At 31.6% G+C, this 18,741-nt stretch overlaps 1 protein-coding gene across 1 annotated transcript in view; it reads right to left on the reverse strand.

Moving 5' to 3' along the window:
* Positions 1 to 281: 281 nt before the first annotated feature.
* The window catches only part of LOC127734867 (serine/threonine-protein kinase 32B-like), a 68,093-nt gene continuing 49,633 nt past the window's right edge, over positions 282 to 18,741 (reverse strand). Inside the window, exons 7-12 of the mRNA XM_052244911.1 lie at positions 14,676 to 14,779; positions 11,490 to 11,606; positions 6,766 to 6,891; positions 5,924 to 6,058; positions 4,971 to 5,035; positions 282 to 2,307 (exon numbers count right to left, since the gene is read on the reverse strand). Of these exons, the coding sequence (XP_052100871.1) occupies positions 1,866 to 2,307; positions 4,971 to 5,035; positions 5,924 to 6,058; positions 6,766 to 6,891; positions 11,490 to 11,606; positions 14,676 to 14,779 (989 nt within the window). The 3' untranslated portion in view covers positions 282 to 1,865. The remainder of the gene's footprint in view (positions 2,308 to 4,970; positions 5,036 to 5,923; positions 6,059 to 6,765; positions 6,892 to 11,489; positions 11,607 to 14,675; positions 14,780 to 18,741) is intronic.

Below are 18,741 nucleotides of genomic sequence, written 5' to 3' on the forward strand. Positions count from 1 at the left end.
ATCTGTGTTTGGTGGTAGTTTGCATTGTGTAAAAGTTTCATAATGCTTAGTTTAGGCAAACTAAAGTAAGAGAATGGAATCCAATTTCGGGACTACCTACATACAGATGGACAAGGGTAAACCTGAATACCCCTTTCACCTAGTGGGGGCATTAAAAACAATTGTCTTCTGAATATTTTTTCAATGATAGCATTCCACAATGTATTCCAAGACAAGACTAAACCAAATATGTTTGTAATACTGCCTGCTGGACCCTCATGAACTTAATACAATAAAGACTGTTTAAGTATCAAACAACAGTTTATTCACAAATAACAGTATGAGTAAATATTGAGTATTTTCTAACAAGTACAAATATAGTGGATTTTTATACTGTAATTCATATGCTTTAATCTTTCTTATTCTTTTGTACAATTTTTTTACACATGGAATCAAAATGGACAGTGTTAAGATAGCTTTTTTTAAATGTTGAATGTATTGTAACCACATAGTGGTAATTTTTTTACAAAATATATATAAAACATTTTTTTACCAGTTATTTGAGGGAATTTTTAATAATAAAGATAATATATACATAATGAGTGATCTCCTGGACCTATCTGCAATTTTGCTACAGCTAGAACATTTGTTTCACATCAGAAGATCAATTATTTTTTTATTAACTTTATTTACTATTTCTCTGTAAGTGTGAAAATTACATATGGTTTTTTCCATGTTCACATTAATAAATTTCCACAGTCTCCAGTTGGTCAAAATTTTATTATGATATCTTTGAAGTGTTGTCTTACAGGTTATTGAAATATGTCACACTATGTCAAAGTTATAAAAAAGAATTAACTACTACCGGTAGATATTTAGTAGACATTTTGATGTGACAAATCCATACCTATATATGGCCTCAAATAATACAAAAGTATATTTAAACTATAATTAATTTAAAGTAGGCTTTATACAACTAGGCTGTTTAAAAAAAAGCACTTTTAATTTGTTTATTTGCAGGAAAATGACATCATATCATGCTAGTCAAAAATCCAAACTGCAAAATCATCAAAAGCAATCATTTTACGATAGTGTTGCCCATCATTTAATGATAACTGGAATGTTTTTCAAAATTTTGTTTTCTTCCTCAGAAATCTCTCTTTAAGGAATGTGAGAGTATGTATGATAACTATTACTGCTTCCTTTCAAATCAGAAAAGGCCATACATGTGTCAACAAGACAATATAAAGCTGTAAGACTTGATTAAACACATCATAGAGATGTCTGAACTTTTGACATTAATCACACATTACTTATGATTTGGACCTAACAGACATACTACAATAATGCATTTGTCATTTGATTTATTTTTCAGTTCGAGACATTTCTGGTAATGGGGAGATAATCACATTCAATCTCTACAAACGCATTATAAGTATGCCTAATAGGTATGATACGCAAGAAAAGTATGACTAATGTCTACAATTTGGATGTCGTTAATATAAAATGACCAGACTCTTGTTTTGTATAATTCTTAATAGACAGACAGACAAGAAAGTGATAAAGACATTTGTCTCACATTAAATGTGTATAATTATGAATAATTCAAGATGATAGACGCGAGATATCAAACTTAGGTATAGATGCTAATGTAATTTCAAATGGTCAGAAATTTATGAGATTTATTTGTTATATAAAATATAAAAATATCATCTAAGTAGAACATGTGAAGAATTGTTGACTATTATTTTTAACGTAGATCATAATTTTTTGTTTACAAGAAATTGTTTTTTAAGAACTAATCCTCTTTACAGAAGCACTTAGTTTCTTAAGTTATTAGTTTTGTTAAGACTGATTACAAAAATAAATAATTTGAGCAAGAAATATCAACTGTTACCCGTGGAGTTACCATTATCAATAACTGAAGTTTTTTGTCCTGTCATATCAGACAATCTACGGTCTTTTAACATGGGTTTTATAATCCCTGTCCTTTCTGATAATTTATTCGGATCTTGACGAGAATAACAAGTATAATCTGAAAGTCTTCGGTCACTAAAAGTTACAGTTTTTCCAGAATGTCTACGTCCACTACCAACTTCTATTGCTGAATGTACACTAAGTCTTTGTTTAAAATCTGGTACGTCTGGTAAATCAAATGACGAATTCTCAACTTTGTCAAGATCCTCATCTTCATCTTCACAATCAAAACTTTCGTTCACACGTATTCCACGAATTGATGGTTTCTCAGCCTCTTCCCGAAGAGACTGTTTCCGGACTTCTTCCACTACTTCTTCCTGTTTATCTGATTGTTCTTCATCATACTTTACTCTAAAAATAAATAAAACAAGAGATAATGTGGGTTATTGCTCCTCGACTATACCTCTGTGCAATGTTGTCGACTCTATTTTGCAGATAATATGCAAATTTTATATACTGTGGATTCATTATTATTAGTGGAATACCAAATTTGGTGGATTTCGTGGGTACAGGTGAACCATGAGTTTAAATGTTCAATGTGAAGTTCAAATTTTCTGTAGGTTTGTATGCAGACTTTGGCAAAACCATGAAATCAAATATCCACAAAAATACAATTTTCCTCAATCCACGAAAATTGGTATCCAGGAAAATACATGAATCCACAGTATGTGCCTGACATGTTAAAGGTGCAAGTTTTACCCAAACAGGAAGTAGAATATTGAAGGAACTGAAAACATGTCACCCAGAATGGCATAACCAGATGAAGCTTAGTGTCATATATCAAGGACTTGTAGTTGCTGAGAAAAACCAGTATAGCAACCCTCCTTTGTATCTGCAGGATAAACATATTTCTTTTCAAGATATCAAATATCTTTGTTTACAAGATAAATATTGGTTTTATTTTGTTTGATTTAGCAGCCTCATCTCGTTGTCATAGCTATCATTTTGTTTTTTAGCATCAGGTACTGTTAATTCAAACATTATGCAACCTCTTATTATTGTGAATCACTGATCGCCTTCTTTACTAACCATTGATATTATGTTGATAGTCCTAAATATAAAGCTTTACTACAACTATCACATAAACTTAACGTGATCAAAGAAAATGAGGTCAAGGTCATATAAACCAAACAAGAAATACATGTACACCTTACAATCATTCAATACACTAAATATAGTTGACCTATTGCTTATAGTTTCTAAGAAACAGACTTAACCAAGAAAACTAAACATTGAACAATGAACCATGAAAATGAGGTCAAGGTCAGATGAACCATGCCAGGCAGACATGTACAGCTTACAATCCTTCCATACAACAAATATAGTTGACCTATTGCTTATAGTTTAAGAAAAACAGACCAAAACATAAAAACTTAACTATAACCACAGAACCATGAAAATGAGGTCAAGGTCAGATGACACCTGCCAGTTGGACATGTACACCTTACAATCCTTCCATACACCAAATATACTAGACCTATTGCTGAGCAATGAACTGTGAAAACGAGGTCAAGGTCAAATAAAACCTGAGAGACTGATACGTGCATCATAAAATATTTCCATACACCAAATATAGTTGACCTATTGCATATAGTATTAGAAAAAAAGATCAAAACTCCAAAACCTAACTTTGACCACTGAACCATGAAAATGAGGTCAAGGTCAGATGACACCTGCCAGTTGGACATGTACACCTTACAATCCTTCCATACACCAAATATAGTAGACCTCTTGCATACAGTATAAGAAAAACAGACCAAAACACAAAAACTTAACTATAACCACTGAACCATGAAAATGAGGTCAAGGTCAGTTGACACCTGCCAGTTGGACATGTACACCTTACAATCCTTCCATACACCAAATATACTAGACCTATTGCTTATAGTATCTGAGATATGGACTTGACCACCAAAACTTAACCTTGTTCACTGATCCATGAAATGAGGTCGAGGTCAAGTGAAAACTGTCTGACGGGCATGAGGACTTTGCAAGGTCAAACATACCAAATATAATTATCCTATTACTCATAATAAGAGAGAAAATAACATTACAAAAAATCTTAACTTTTTTTTCAAGTAGTCACTGAACCATGAAAATGAGGTCAAGGACAATGGACATGTGACAGACAAGGCATCTATATACAAAGTATGAAGCATCCAGGTCTTCCACCTTCTAAAATATAAAGCTTTGAAGAAGTTAGTTAACGCCGCTGCCGCCGGATCACTACCCCGAAGTCGAGCTTTCTGCGACAACAGTCGCAGGCTCGACAAAAATGTGAGATCCAATTAATGTGATTGGAAAAATCTCATGAAAGAAAATCACTACTGAAATCATGAATGCTAGTTTTTATTATTGTGAATACTGTCACATATTTATCGCAATATTTTTAGAGCATTGCAATAATGCAGAATTGACAGTAGATAGAGGAATGTTTCTTCAGCTGTTCTAAACAGAACAATAAAGTACAATGTAATATAAAAATAAGACAATGTGGTATTACCAATTTGACAGAGACCAAATGATAAGGATTTAAAACAACTATACGACCCTCAATAATGGGCAAAACCCATACCCTATAGTAAGCTATAAAAGGCCCTGTCAAGACAAATCAAATCAAAAGAGAAAACCAGAGGGCCTGGTAATTAAACATTTTATAAAGACTAAGTTGGTTGAAAATAAAAGAAATACATTTCTGAACCCTTTGTCAGTGTTGAATGGTTTATTGAATTTTAAAGATACACATTTTTCAGCAAAAAAAAAAGCAATGTTTTGATTAAACTATTGCAACCAAAAGTAGACTATTAATTAACATGTCTGGACCTGACAATGACTTAAACACATTACAAATAACAATATTTATATGAAAGATTGGCTGTCTTTTTTTGTAGTTGTGTTGTAATGTTGCTTTCTCATTGGTGGTCCCCCACATCTCCTTTTATTGATATGAATAAAGAAGACTTGGGGTATATGTCGATGACCCAACAACACTTAAAAACCATTGATATACTTACTTTTCTCTATTGTAAACTTTAAAATATTTATATATATTTTCTTCCTCTGTGGTATTTTCTGAGTCCTGCAAAACACCAATAAAATAAATATGATGAAACCTGTGATAACTGAACCCAGCATGGATCATTCAAGAAGTAGTGTTGCATTATGGGAACATCGCTGTTTTCATTTTTTTAATGGTCAAAACATTATTTAAACACTTATTCACTGAGCCACATAATTTATGAGGTCAGAAAATGAATTCCTGAAATGATCCATTACATAGCAGGATATACGATGAATATCTTTTAGTATCATCAACTGTTACACAAACAACTGTCTGACTCAGAGGCGACAAATATATGCTCTTACTCCTTAATGCAGCATACTTAACCCATGACCTTCTGTACTATAGGAGAAGGTCATACCTTGAGACCATCAAGATGGTTAGAAATTATGTCTGCTTTTCATTGTGATAGAAAATCATGGAGAAATAAGACGATTTGTAAATACTGTGGATGTAATATAATTCGTGTGATATCAATTTCATAGATTTTGTTGGTATAGGTTAACCAGGAATCAACGAAGTAAATATTTTCTATAGCATTGTATGCAAACTTTAGCAAAGATACATATCAAATATCCACGAAAATACAATTTTTCCTCAATCCCCAAAAAATAAAAGAATCCATGGTACCTGATCCTTACATCTGTTAGAGCCAAATCAATAAAGGACAGGCAAGCCAGCCTAAGTTATCTTTATGCCAGTTTTGACAAATTGTTTAGCTTTTAAGAGAAATGACTGAACATTGAAAATTTTCCCTGTGGAACAAGCTAAGTCAATATATGAATTTTAAGCTACGAAAAAGCTTCAGAAACAATTCACTGATTACATTCCATGCATACTTAAGATATTTCTATCCTCCTTTTGCATTAATGTTTGCTAAAACAGAATACAGTTAACATAACATACCACAGAAGCCTGTCTGGACAGTTCACCTCTCTTAGAATTTTGTTTAGCTAATCTTTTCTTCTTTTTATGAAGTGGTTTGGATTCTATAATCATTTCTTCTAGTTCATATGTAGGATCACAGTTTAAATGGTCTTTCTAACAAAATATAAACATACTGTAAATTTTCATGTATAAAGTCATTTATTGGTTACGGTAGATCAAGTAAAACACAGCATCCATACAAATTTAATATTGTTAATAGCATTTTGTTAACAGGTAACTTCCGTAGCCTCCCATTTTTCCTATGTTGTTAACCATAGCAATTTCTCAGATATTTAGTTTTATAATACAATGAAATGTAATTTGTATTTTACTTCATGTGGCAGGTGCGTTTGACTCCAATCTTAATTGACTAGGATTGTCAGTTTTCCTGTTGGAGGTCTGTTCTCTCAGACTTCCGTCCACCAATTAAGAGCCGATGGCCACGATATAGCCAATAATGCAGACAGTGGAATTAAAACCCATTAATCAATCTTGTATTTAACTATAAATATACTTTTCCAAGAGTAGATCTATTTTTAGGTAATCCAAATATTAGCACAAAAACAGTATGCGATGAAATATTTAAAGTATTATCTACGATGTTCCTTCTAGTGAGGAGCATTTCATATAAATTTCTGTACATCAACAATTCATAATTAAACAATGTCTATTTGTCAGTTTTTTATTATCAAGATGTCAATCTCAAAATTTTTATTAACAAACACATCTGCAAAGTTTTAGACCAATCTGTTTATGTTAATTAAATGACTACAACATCATGCAAAAGTTAGTATTTCTGACTTATCTTCTATTGAACTTACTGAAGGTTCAAATGTTGGTTTCATTTGTCGCATCAAAACTTTGTCAAAGTCAAGTTCATTCATAAAATACTGTCCTTTTAACATCACTAAACTTGATATTCTTCTGTCTGGGTCTAAGGTCAGCAGCTGTAAAAAAAAAAAAGTAAAATGTGTTTAATACTAATAATGTGATGCTGTATTTCATGTGTAGAATAGTATGGTTCATGGACTTCGTCTTATATCCAAGACTTTGCTATGGCAAAAATCTAGAGACCAAAACCCAATGAAATCATTTTTCTTGAAACAATGTGCAAGCTTACTTCTTGTAAATCCTAGAATGTTTACTGATCAATGTTAAAGAATCTTAATCTTTTAGGGCACAAGTAATTTTCAAGTTAATCTTTGTCAATTGATTCTGGAGTCAGTTCTTTTTCTTTTAAATGTTAGAGTTCAAATTTCCTGTTTAGTAGAAACAGTTATTTGGTTGTTGAATGGTGCTGGCATACTTGGTTTTGTTTCTGACTTCTATAAACAAAAGTACTGACAACAGGTTTCATTAGTTTTTATCAGTATAACAAGTTTCATATATCATATACTGTAAATTCAGAAATTATTGGCAATTTGCAATGTTTGTATTATTGCAAATAATGCAAATGAGTGCGTATCACAATCATAAGAACTTTCATTCTGAAATCTGACAAATATATTTGCAGCTTTTCTTGTAATTGCAATAATTATTCTCAAATTTTTGTATGTCATGTCGAAAGTACTGTAGATGTTGAAAAATCCATGAAAGATTTCCCCTGTACAAAATCTTTAAATATAAACAATATTGTTGTGTTGACGCATTTGTAGTTTGTTGAATAAAATTTAATCCCTGTGCAAAAAGTTTATGCATAGAAATTGTGAAAAGATCCATGTTTACAGGACTGGTATATAGTAATAATGTGCATTGTGGCAAAAAAAATTAGGTTATTGATTAGTAAAAAACAATACAATTAGATTTATATTGGAGTTAAACACTCAAATGGCCAGGTTGCACAAAATACTTAAATTTATTGAACTATGTATGGCAAATAATCTCTTATGCATATATGTGTAACAAGAATATATTCATAGGACACCACTCACACTATCACATTTCCATGTTCAGTGAAGTGTGAAATCTGGGTCAAAACTGAAAGTTGGCAATCAAATTTAAAAGTTCACATCATAATGAACATGTGTACTAAGTTTCAAGTTTCAGGAATAAATAGGGCCCCTACTGAACTGCTTCCCTTCCAAGAAGATGCGACTACGATTACCCAGACCAAAATCTTTAACCTGATAAGGACAGACGAACAAAAACACAGAATATTGGACAGACTCACAGACTAGAAAACATAATACCCCTCTACTGTCATAGGTTACGTATGAAAATGTGCAAATATTAACTTTAAAGTGTATATAGTACTTACTCCTAAATGTTTACCGAAAACGTTTGTTAAAAAAAAATAAGCTCAAGATTATGTAGAAGTATTCTGTCAAAATGTTGTATTTGATGACAATGTTATTGCCAAACAAATTTATGACAAAGGGAGGATATTTACAAATGTCAGAAATCCTATAGGCTGTCTCATAATGACAATCAATATTGTGTCATGCAGCTGTTTATAACATCTATAGAATCTGTTAATCCTTTGTTTAGATTATTTTTCTGCTCTTTTCATGATGAAAACAATATTTTTTTATATCATATTCATTTGTTTATGAATTAATTGTCAAAGGGCAACAACACTTGAGTTACCACTGGGTTAAAGGTTTATTCAAGTTGACTAGTTTTACAACGTGTGAATAAAATGAGACGTGAGGACACTGTCCGACATACCTAAATGAGGCAGCAACAAACAATAAAAAGACAATCAGAGGTCAACACACTGTTCTATTCAATAGTTAGGTGTCTTTTCAATGACAAACTCTAAATTGTCACGAGTCTAGTTCTCAGAGATAAGTCTAGTTCAAAGGTTATAATGGTAAATGAAATACATTTGAAGTCAAATTTTAGCCCAGATAGATGATTTTGTCAAGGATGGATGTTTAACATCCAGTGGCAAATTAATTCAAGACAAGAACATGATAATATGAAATTAGTAAAGACTGTGTTTTGAACGAGACCAACACAGTGAGCCTGATTTTTCAACATGCCAGTTTTCAAGCTAACAGTCCTCAGGAAGACATGTCACCTAACCAGACACATTATTCTGATTCTTAGCACACCAGTCTTTGTCATACTCCTTAATTCTACGTGGAGCTTAGCTGAGAAGCAGCAAATACATATTTTAAATCTTTGGTTTGACCCAGTCGGGAACTGAACCTACAACTTTCTTCACTCAAAGGGAGAATGCATCCACAAGATTCTGTTAAGAGCTGAGCTAGGTGATAAAGGTAATAAAGACCAATGAATATCCACACTTTCTGAGAAGTTTATTGGATCTGACTTGAAAGATATATGAGATGTTGATTAAAATAAAATATATTCTTTCGCAAAGTTTGCAGATAACTGGAAAAAAATATTCAAAAACATTTCAATACATGTGCACAAGCTCATTTGTATTAATAAACTGTTAACACAGAGATATGTTTGGCCTGCATAATCTTATCACAAACTTTAACAAATGCTGTTGCTGCTGATGTCAGGACCAGCACATCTAATTTTTGCTTCTGAGACTTTTGTCACAGGTTAGAAAAAGCTATTGTATATTAGTTAGACAAAAATGTACCTCAAGTTTTCTCCACATGCGAGCCTTCTGTGCAACCTAGCCAAACACTACTATTAAATGTAGACATGTTAAGTTTAATGGCTTGGCCTTGAGGTTAACAGATTTTTAAAGATTTTAAGTTATTCTCAATGATACTGGAATATTCGAAAACCTCTAGTAGAAATTTTTTAAAACATGCTGTCCAAATCTATTGATCTTTGCTGATACAAATATACATGAATTGTTATGATCTGCAATACTTGAAGATAATTTTCTAGAATTATGGCTTTAATCATTCATTTTAGAACTGCAGAATTGCAGAAAAACTTATTTTCTTATAATACACAAGAAGAAATTGTGTTACTTTCACTATTTTTGTTTTTTTAATTATAATCTCTTACTTTCAAACCCTGGAATAGGTTTATTCAAATTAGATAAACAACAAACAGCTGTAGAAATAAGTCTAAAATATTTGAAATAATTAACTAATAAGAAAGGAAAAAAAGAATTATAATACAATTAATTTGTAACCATGATTTTTAGTTGACTACATATATTCTGAGGGAGTAAAATCTGGCTTTACTAACCAATCCCCTGAAATGCAATTTGCGACAGTAAAATAAATGACGTCAGAAAGTACAAAATTACAATACACTTATTCCTGAACTTAATCTTTACAATAGGCGGATCCAAGGGGGGGGGGGGCCTTGCCTCCCCCCCCTTTTGTGGGAAAAATTTGGTTGATTATATAGGGAATCACTGAAGCATGACTGGAGCGGCCCCCCCTTAGGTCAGTCAGCGGGCCCCCTCTTATGAAAAGTTCTGGATCCGCCACTGTTTAAATTAATAACATACCTGATTATGAAAATAAAATACAAATTCTTAGGTAAAAAAATATCCAAGGTACACGAAGTATGACAAATGCAGGCAATCTGCTTAAAATTAAAAAAAAGAAGGTTGAAATATGTAATCTCCAAAATTATAGCATTACCAATATCACTGAAAAAAGCTGAATCTAACTGAAGGCCGACATTTAAACTTTACATGTCTGAGTAAATGTGCATGGTTAACAGGACACACAGTACTTACAACAATTCATATCTGTAGATAAAATAAACAATAAAATGAAAGAAAATCTGTGGAAAAACGAAAACAGGAAGAATAATGCACAAGATTGACTGATGGTTGGTTGCTTAACGTCCAGTGGCAAATATTTCATGCATATTCAGGCTGAAAATGCATAAGAAATAAAATGTTCACTGTTTTCGTAGTAAATTATATCATACAACAAAACTTTTGATTTCCAAAACATCCAAGAAACTATGATAATTTTTTTATCTGTATAAAGATCTTCTAGTTTTCTAAAGACAGTACTGTGTATTCATAATTATCTTTTAGATACCAATTTTCACGGATTTTGTGGATATAGGTCAACCACAAATCTAAATTAAACGAAGTAAAATTTTCTATAGGCTTGAATGCAACACCAAGAAAACAAATATACAGGAAAATAAATTTTTTTCCTTAATTCACAAAAATTGGCACCAACGAATTTAAACGAATCTACAGTATATCCTTTACACAATAGGGACTAAAATAGTGATCCCAAATTGTTTGTGTTCTGCAAATTTAAAAGTTCAGTTGTAAAAAGAAAACAAACAATTGTGAAATTACAAAGTATAGAGTACCATGCATAGAAATAAATGAAACATAAAGCAGAGGAATAAAGCTGACTTTTTCATTTAACATTAAATTTTCTTTTGATTACAGAGCTTCATGATTCTCTCTCTTACTAATATGCCCCACAAAAACAGAAATAAATGAGGAGTTATACACAACAAATCTTTAGTCTCTTGAATATATTTTACTTCTAACCAGAAATTATATTAAAACACTCAATTTGAAAAAAGGAAAACTATTTTCATTTCTTATTTTCTTCAATTTTTTGTTTATGCAAAAATAAGCAATATAAAACCTACAAGAACCCAATCTACAAGATATACTCACTCCTTTAATAAGATCTTTCACTCCTTCATGCATTGACTGTGAGTAATGAGCTTTACAAGTCATGAATATCTGTTTTATTTCTAATATGGAGGTTCCTGTGTGAATATCAAACGGACGCTGAAAAATAAAAGCAAAATAGAATTTTAGTAGAAATTTAACAGTTTGTTCTAATGTTGAATTGTCACAACATTGTCCCAAGTTAAGAGGAAGAAAATGAGACCTCTTAAACTTATTTTATAATTTTGGTTCATTTACCCGGTATATGTTTCAGGGTTAAGTGTGGCGCTCATTCTGCTGAACTAGTATAAATTATTGATAAGGGGCCAGCTGAAGCCCTCCTTCAGGTGTGGGATTTTCTAGCTGCATTTAAGACCCATTAGTAGCCTTGGGCTACTTTCTGCACATTGGTCGGGTTTGACACATTCCCCCGTTTCTATTCTAAATTCTATATAACCATGCCAAATTGTTTATGTGCTAATTCCAAGTCAGGAGCCTGCAGTCCAGTGGTTGTCATTGGAGTTACCAATGACAACCACTGCCATCTACTGGTAATGTTATTTGGGGCCTTGCTGGCCAAGTTGTCTAAGTAGTTCATCTACTGTATCAATAGCCTGTCAACACTGAGGTTGTGAGTTTGATCAATCAAACTAATGGTCTTTTAAGCTGAAATTAAGCCACTGGTTTTCTCTTTTCAATTGTTTCAAAATTTGTTATACTATGGCCTTGTTTAACTTACTATAAGATGTGGATTTTGCTCATTATTGAAGTCCATACAGTGACATGAATTTGCTTACCAGTACTCAATTGTCCTTTCTAACCACATCTCCTTATTTCTATATTTCGGTATTTAATTGAAACTTATATCATTTGTTATTTACACAAATATACATTTATACAATGAAATTAATGAACATAAAACCAAGTAGGTAGTCATCTTCTGTTTTATATTAAAGTTCCAGTGACCTCATTAAGTAGTTTGAAAATAGGATAAACCAATTGTTTACTATTATTTTCTTTCCCTATTTAATTCTTTGTTAAATTAACATCTTTCTAAAAATTGTGCAGAATTTATCTTTGTTTCAAATAAAAAAATACTTGGCATGAGTAAAGCTTTATCCTGTCCAGTACTACAGTAAATATTTCACATCACATTTCATTGCATATAAGATAATAACCATAACCGGAAGTAAACCAATCAAATATTCACCCTTTTTTTTCTAGATGCCAAGTTTTAACCTCAAGTTTCCAAAATATTTCATAGAAATACCAAATAAAAAAAAAGAATGGTGCTTTGAAACACCCAAGATATATGTTTATGACTCAGAAATATTTTTCTCTAATGAATTGCAGGGTTAATTTCCTACAACTATCAAATTCAAGGGAATATTTTTTTTCGACCCTTTTTCGTATGAAACCGTGATGCACTATGGTTTGGTAGTTTTACACCTCTAACATATATAATGTAATTAAATTCTTTATTTATTTAAAGAGGATTACCAACAGCCAGAGGCTACGTGTGGGTCTCCTCAACATAGATATATAAAGATTCACAATTAACAGAGTTTTTTTTTTAACAAACACATTTAACACAAGACAAGACAATATGTACAAGACAAGACATAAGTATAATTGTAAATCCTTTTTGTGTGCAATTTAAGTTCTACAGTTTTACAAGAACAGGGTCAAAACCAATAATATCAATTTGACAATTTCTTTGTGAGAGGATAATAAGATTACCATTGCAACTTTAAATAATTACAGAAGCACCAATGATGCATCATATGCTGAAGTGCAATCTTTATGGATTTTCAGAAGAAACAAGAATTTTGTGTTCTGTTAATTGAAAACTGAATAGTCTGCTGAAAATTCATGTCAAATGGTGGAAAGCATAACATTTGTCCAAATTTCAGTCTATAACTTGCTGATGTAACCTAGACCTTTTGCTCTCATGGCCTAAAAATCAAAAGATGTATTTTCATCAAAGATAGGTAAAGATCTGATTTATGGCTCAAAAAATATTTTTACATTACAAAAGTATTCTAAAAATTTCAGTCTATTTGTAGATACTGTGACCTTGAGTTCTGACCCCTAAACCAATAGGAGTCTTACTCATCCAATTGGGCATCATCTAGCAAAGGGAAAAAATCTTTTTGGTTCAAGAATTTTTTTCAGAATCCAAAATGTTGACATGGAGTACGGGGCAGCCAGTCGGCATTCATCTGATTTCAAGCGGAGTTCAAATCATTCACAACTCTGCTAAATATATACCGGGGTATGCATTTTTCTGATTAAAACTTGTATCTCTTAAAGTTCATAAGAATCATCAAACTGGGTAAGTTACAATCTACTTTTCCTAACTAAAATAAATTTTAATGTTACAAAACAATAAAATTAAATTAACCCTAAATAGCAGTTGCTATAAAAGAATCTATATTTTTAAATTGCAATAGGCTACTTTCGAGTTCATTGCATTTTCGTCAAAAACTTTGGTTTAAGTGAACATCATTCGTGCATTTAGGGGCATCATCAATTCCTTCCCATGTTCAGCGAGCAGTTGAAAAAATATGATGCTATATTGCACGAATTATTCTGCAAATTAAATTCTTATAATTGATTATCAACACTGCTGTCATTAGGGAATTGTGATTAAGTACCTACGTAACAAAACATTATTTCTAGCTTATCCTGCATAATGATGATCACTAAGACCCTTGATGAACTTTAATAGTGCAGGGATACAGGCGGTCCCCTCTATCTGGTAAATGACATCATAAAGGTGCGCATAATTGATGAACTTTTCTAGTAAAGAACATAACTGGAAAGTGGTCTATTGTCACAGACATTGCAATTAGAAATTATGTCATTTACTTGTTTTTTTCTCATACTTTTTATATTTCTAATTTTCATTCCTTTAAATGAATAATTTCTATCCGTAATAGAAACCCCTAAGTTAAAATGATAATTCAATTTTATTCAAACAATCTAATTTCCTGTAGCATTAAATTAAATCATTGATCAATACATTAAATCAACAGATATTATATAACCAGGTTCTGATATAAATGATAAAATAATCAGATTTAAAAAATGTCATTATCTCAACAGCTTTCATGCTAAGTGAGTCAGTTCGCTAAATAAAAAACATTTCATACTTGGTAGGACTGTTTTTATAATAAATAGAATTACCCGTCCTTTCAACATTTCATAGGCACAAATTCCCAGCGACCACCAATCAACAGGATAACTGTAGCCAGGACACTCGTCTAAAGCACAGGCAAATACTTCTGGTGCTGTAAACAAAAATAAATCAACTAAATAAACAGGACGACTTAATAATAAATTATCTCTTACACTTGTGGCATGTTATCTATTTCTTGCATGAAGAGTATCACACTGCACATAGTGTGATACAAGAAAGTGATATGAAATCTGTATTAATTTGATTGGCTTATCCAGCATCATGAGACGATATTACGACATTTCCATTGGATTTTTGTTAGGTCCTTGATAACTTCCAAAGGTTATAATAAAACGATGTACATTTCGTGGGTATAGGTCATCCATGAATTTTAATGTTTAACGAAGTACAAATTCTGTATAGGCTATTATATATAATTTGCAAAAACCACAAAATTCAAAATCAACAAAAATATAACTTCTCCTCCATCCACAAAAATTGGTAACAACAAAACTAAATGAATCCACAGCATTTCATATTTTTCTACTCGTTACTGGCAACTACTGTACCTAAAGGAGAAAAACAATTGATCTCGTCCCTGGTTTCAGTTTTCCATTGATTAAGTACAAAACATTTCAGTTAGCAGTTAGTATGTTTTCCTGTCAGATATAATGGCTGCAATCTCCTTTAACCAAAAATTATTAGTTAATTAGGCAACTTTATTTCAAGATGTTGTGTATCTTTGCCCAACATTGAAGAGGAACCTTGTGATAGTCAATCCTTTCAAAATGAAAACTCAGTGCTCATGCACTGCTGGTAGGAAATATTTCAATCATGTTAATCAGATGGACCGATTGATGGTTGCTTGATTAACATCCTTAAGAACCAGACAGTATATGTTGTGCATGTGAGGATGCTTAATGCATAAATGTAATTATAGGGAGCTTATCTTTCCTAATGCTGATGAGTTGACATTGAGTACTTCTTAAAATGGATTTAAATCTAAGTGCAAATAAGGCACACATGTCTCAATGCTATGACATAGATCCATATAAGTACTCCTTCTTTTTTATTTCAGCTTTCTGTTCAGTTATCTCATTCTATGAAAACAATTGACTTTTTAAAGTTCAATATGTTTCTTCATAATATAAAGGTCAATCAAATTATAAATTTTAACACATCTGGATCTATGACAAATCTAAGATTTATCAACCTTTAAAACAAATCAGAAAATTCCCTTTAGGTCACTCAGGAGAGATCACATAGAGTACATTCTAGAAATATGCTGGGTGGGTGGACAGACACATGAATCACATTTTAAAATTTTCACATCAATTTTAAAGTAATAACCTTGACCTAATTCCATTTCCCCAACCTTATTTGATTAAGTTATTTCCATTATATATGCACTTTAGCTCATTTCACAGTCTTCTGCGGCCTTGCACAGTCAACTTTATCCCTAAATGAATCATCACCTAACTTTTTAGTTCTATAAGTCTACATAGGATTGTACAATGGTTAAAACGATTGAAAGGATCTGCACATTAGGTAATATTGTGGCATAAGCCTTTGACATGTGTTAACCAATTTTCATACAAATGATCAATTCTATGTTGTTTTTAGTTAACATTGTGGCATAAGCCTTTGACATGTGTTAACCAATTTTCATACAAATGATCAATTCTATGTTGTTTTTAGTTAACATTGTGGCATAAGCCTTTGACATGTGTTAACCAATTTTCATACAAATGATCAATTCTATGTTGTTTTTAGTTAACATTGTGGCATAAGCCTTTGACATGTGTTAACCAATTGTCATACAAATAATCAATTCTATGTTGTTTTTATTCAGGTTTTTAAAAAAGAATAACAAGACATACGTTAAAACCATAACGGCTCTGATAGAAACTCTGGTGACTCAAGTAAGTCAGAAGAGGCATGCTATGACCTGAGTAATACTGATTTTAAAGTGTTATGAATTGAGAAATACTGACTTCAATATCCAACCAATTTTTGAATTAGCTTTTGATAAAATCTGAATTGAATAATTCAAGAAAATTGGTTTACAGATAAGGGTTTCTATTGTAAACTGAAGTCAGATCAAAAATTTGGTTCAATTTTGTTTTTGAAAAAAAATTATAAAGGCAGCAATGAAAACAACAGTGATTACGTCGACATGAGAAAAAAGCTTTTGTTTCAAATGATGCACCTCACAAAACAAATGCATGCAGCAAGCCATATACTGATGGTAGAAACAACTACTGAAAGAAAATTCTACAGATACAACACAAAAAAAAAAAAAAAGGAAATTTATAAATTCTACAAAAAAGCCCATTTTCAACTTTTTATTCCACAAGCTTTACTGATGCAGTGTAATATAAACGACACTAATTTGCCAATGTGAATCCAAACATTTTTCTATATTCAGAAGCACATAATAAAGACTGCACAATTTACTTGAAAATGTACTTTTTTTTAAGTCTTTATTATAGTTGGGGGCTTCAGTGGCCTAGTGATCTAGACAGTTAATCTACACTGATCATTAATCTGTCAACGTTGAGGTTATGAGTTCAAACTCCGCTTGTGGCTGGTGCATTTGACTCTCATCTTAATTTAATAGGAACTTTCCCTTCCTCCACCAAAAAAAACTGGCTGCCATGAAATAGCCAAGAGTGCTTAAAGTGGCTATATAAACACCAATAATCAATCAAGCAATAGTTGATGGTCATTTCAAAGCTATGTCCACTACCTCTTTAATTAATTCAAACAAGTCTTTCAAACCAGGTATAACCCCTCCCATTTTAACAGATAAATTTTGTATCTTCTTGACATTTTCAATTCTACTGTTTTAAACAAGTGCAGAACATAAATCACACACAGCAAAATTGTCTATAGAACATTGACAGAAAACCAGATTTATAACAAAGCGTAATTTGACATGATTACTGTAGCTATTTGTAATGCTTCGAGATATTAACAGGATATCAATATTCTGTCACGTTAAAAATTAACTTTCATAACTCAATCAATACACGTTGTTACACAAATTGTGATAGGAAAATAAATATAACTAAAAATACTGACCTAAAGTCTAATTTCATACTTATCTTTTTTAAAGAATTCAAGGTTCTTAGCTTATAGTTGTTTTTATGTTAACGTTATTGAAGTAACCAATTTTAATAACAGAAATCCATGAATAACATTAAACACCGATTCTATATAAAACATACTCCTACATATTTCTCTTTATGTCAGCTTCACAGAAGCTTAAATTGCAAAAATTAGTTGTAACATTGTCTAACAATTAATACTCCAAAATAAAAAGCTTGGAAGATTTCTTTTCTGTAACACGAGATTGCTTTGACCAAATAAGTAACTTTGTTTGAGATAAGCAACATAAACAAGAGGCTCCAAGAATCCTGTATCGCTCACCTGGCATTTTTGCTAAAGAAAATATGATACAATGCACAAGATTATGTATGTTGAATTGAAACTATGCGAGTCAAAAACTGTCACGCTGTTCATTTTTGCTGGACAATGTTTCTGTATATCCATTTTAGTTTAAAAGATTATAAGCAGAAACAGAAAATAAAATTTGATACAATTGTGATTTAGGGGTAACAAATTATGAAAGGAGTCTATTGACAATTTCATTCCTATTGACTTGTTTGTAGATCTTATGTTGCTGATCATTTTAGCTGTTCTAAGTTTTAGTATATCAATTATAGTTTAAGCTGTTAAGTAAAAACACTCAAATTGGTGAAATATCTTCATTTTACGGCAATAACTCCTAAAACAAGTTAACAATTTAAATCAATGTTATTATTTGTATATCTAATTTTGCTGACCCTTTTTGCTTTCACAGTTTCTCTCAATCTCTCATAAGTTTCTGCAAAAGAGCAAAAACTGTCTTTCAAGGACAATAACTTATATAAGGGGTTAGTTGACTATTTCTGCCATGTTGACAGATTTGTAGATCTTATTGTTCAGGTAAATTCCAATTTTCAAAGTTTCTCTATCTATAATAGTTTTCGAGATAATCGCCAAAAACTGTGAAATTTGCAAAAAACAGAC

Source organism: Mytilus californianus, unplaced genomic scaffold, assembly GCF_021869535.1.
Source record: "Mytilus californianus isolate M0D057914Y unplaced genomic scaffold, xbMytCali1.0.p SCAF_3, whole genome shotgun sequence".
Classification (NCBI taxonomy): Eukaryota; Metazoa; Mollusca; class Bivalvia; order Mytilida; family Mytilidae; genus Mytilus; species Mytilus californianus.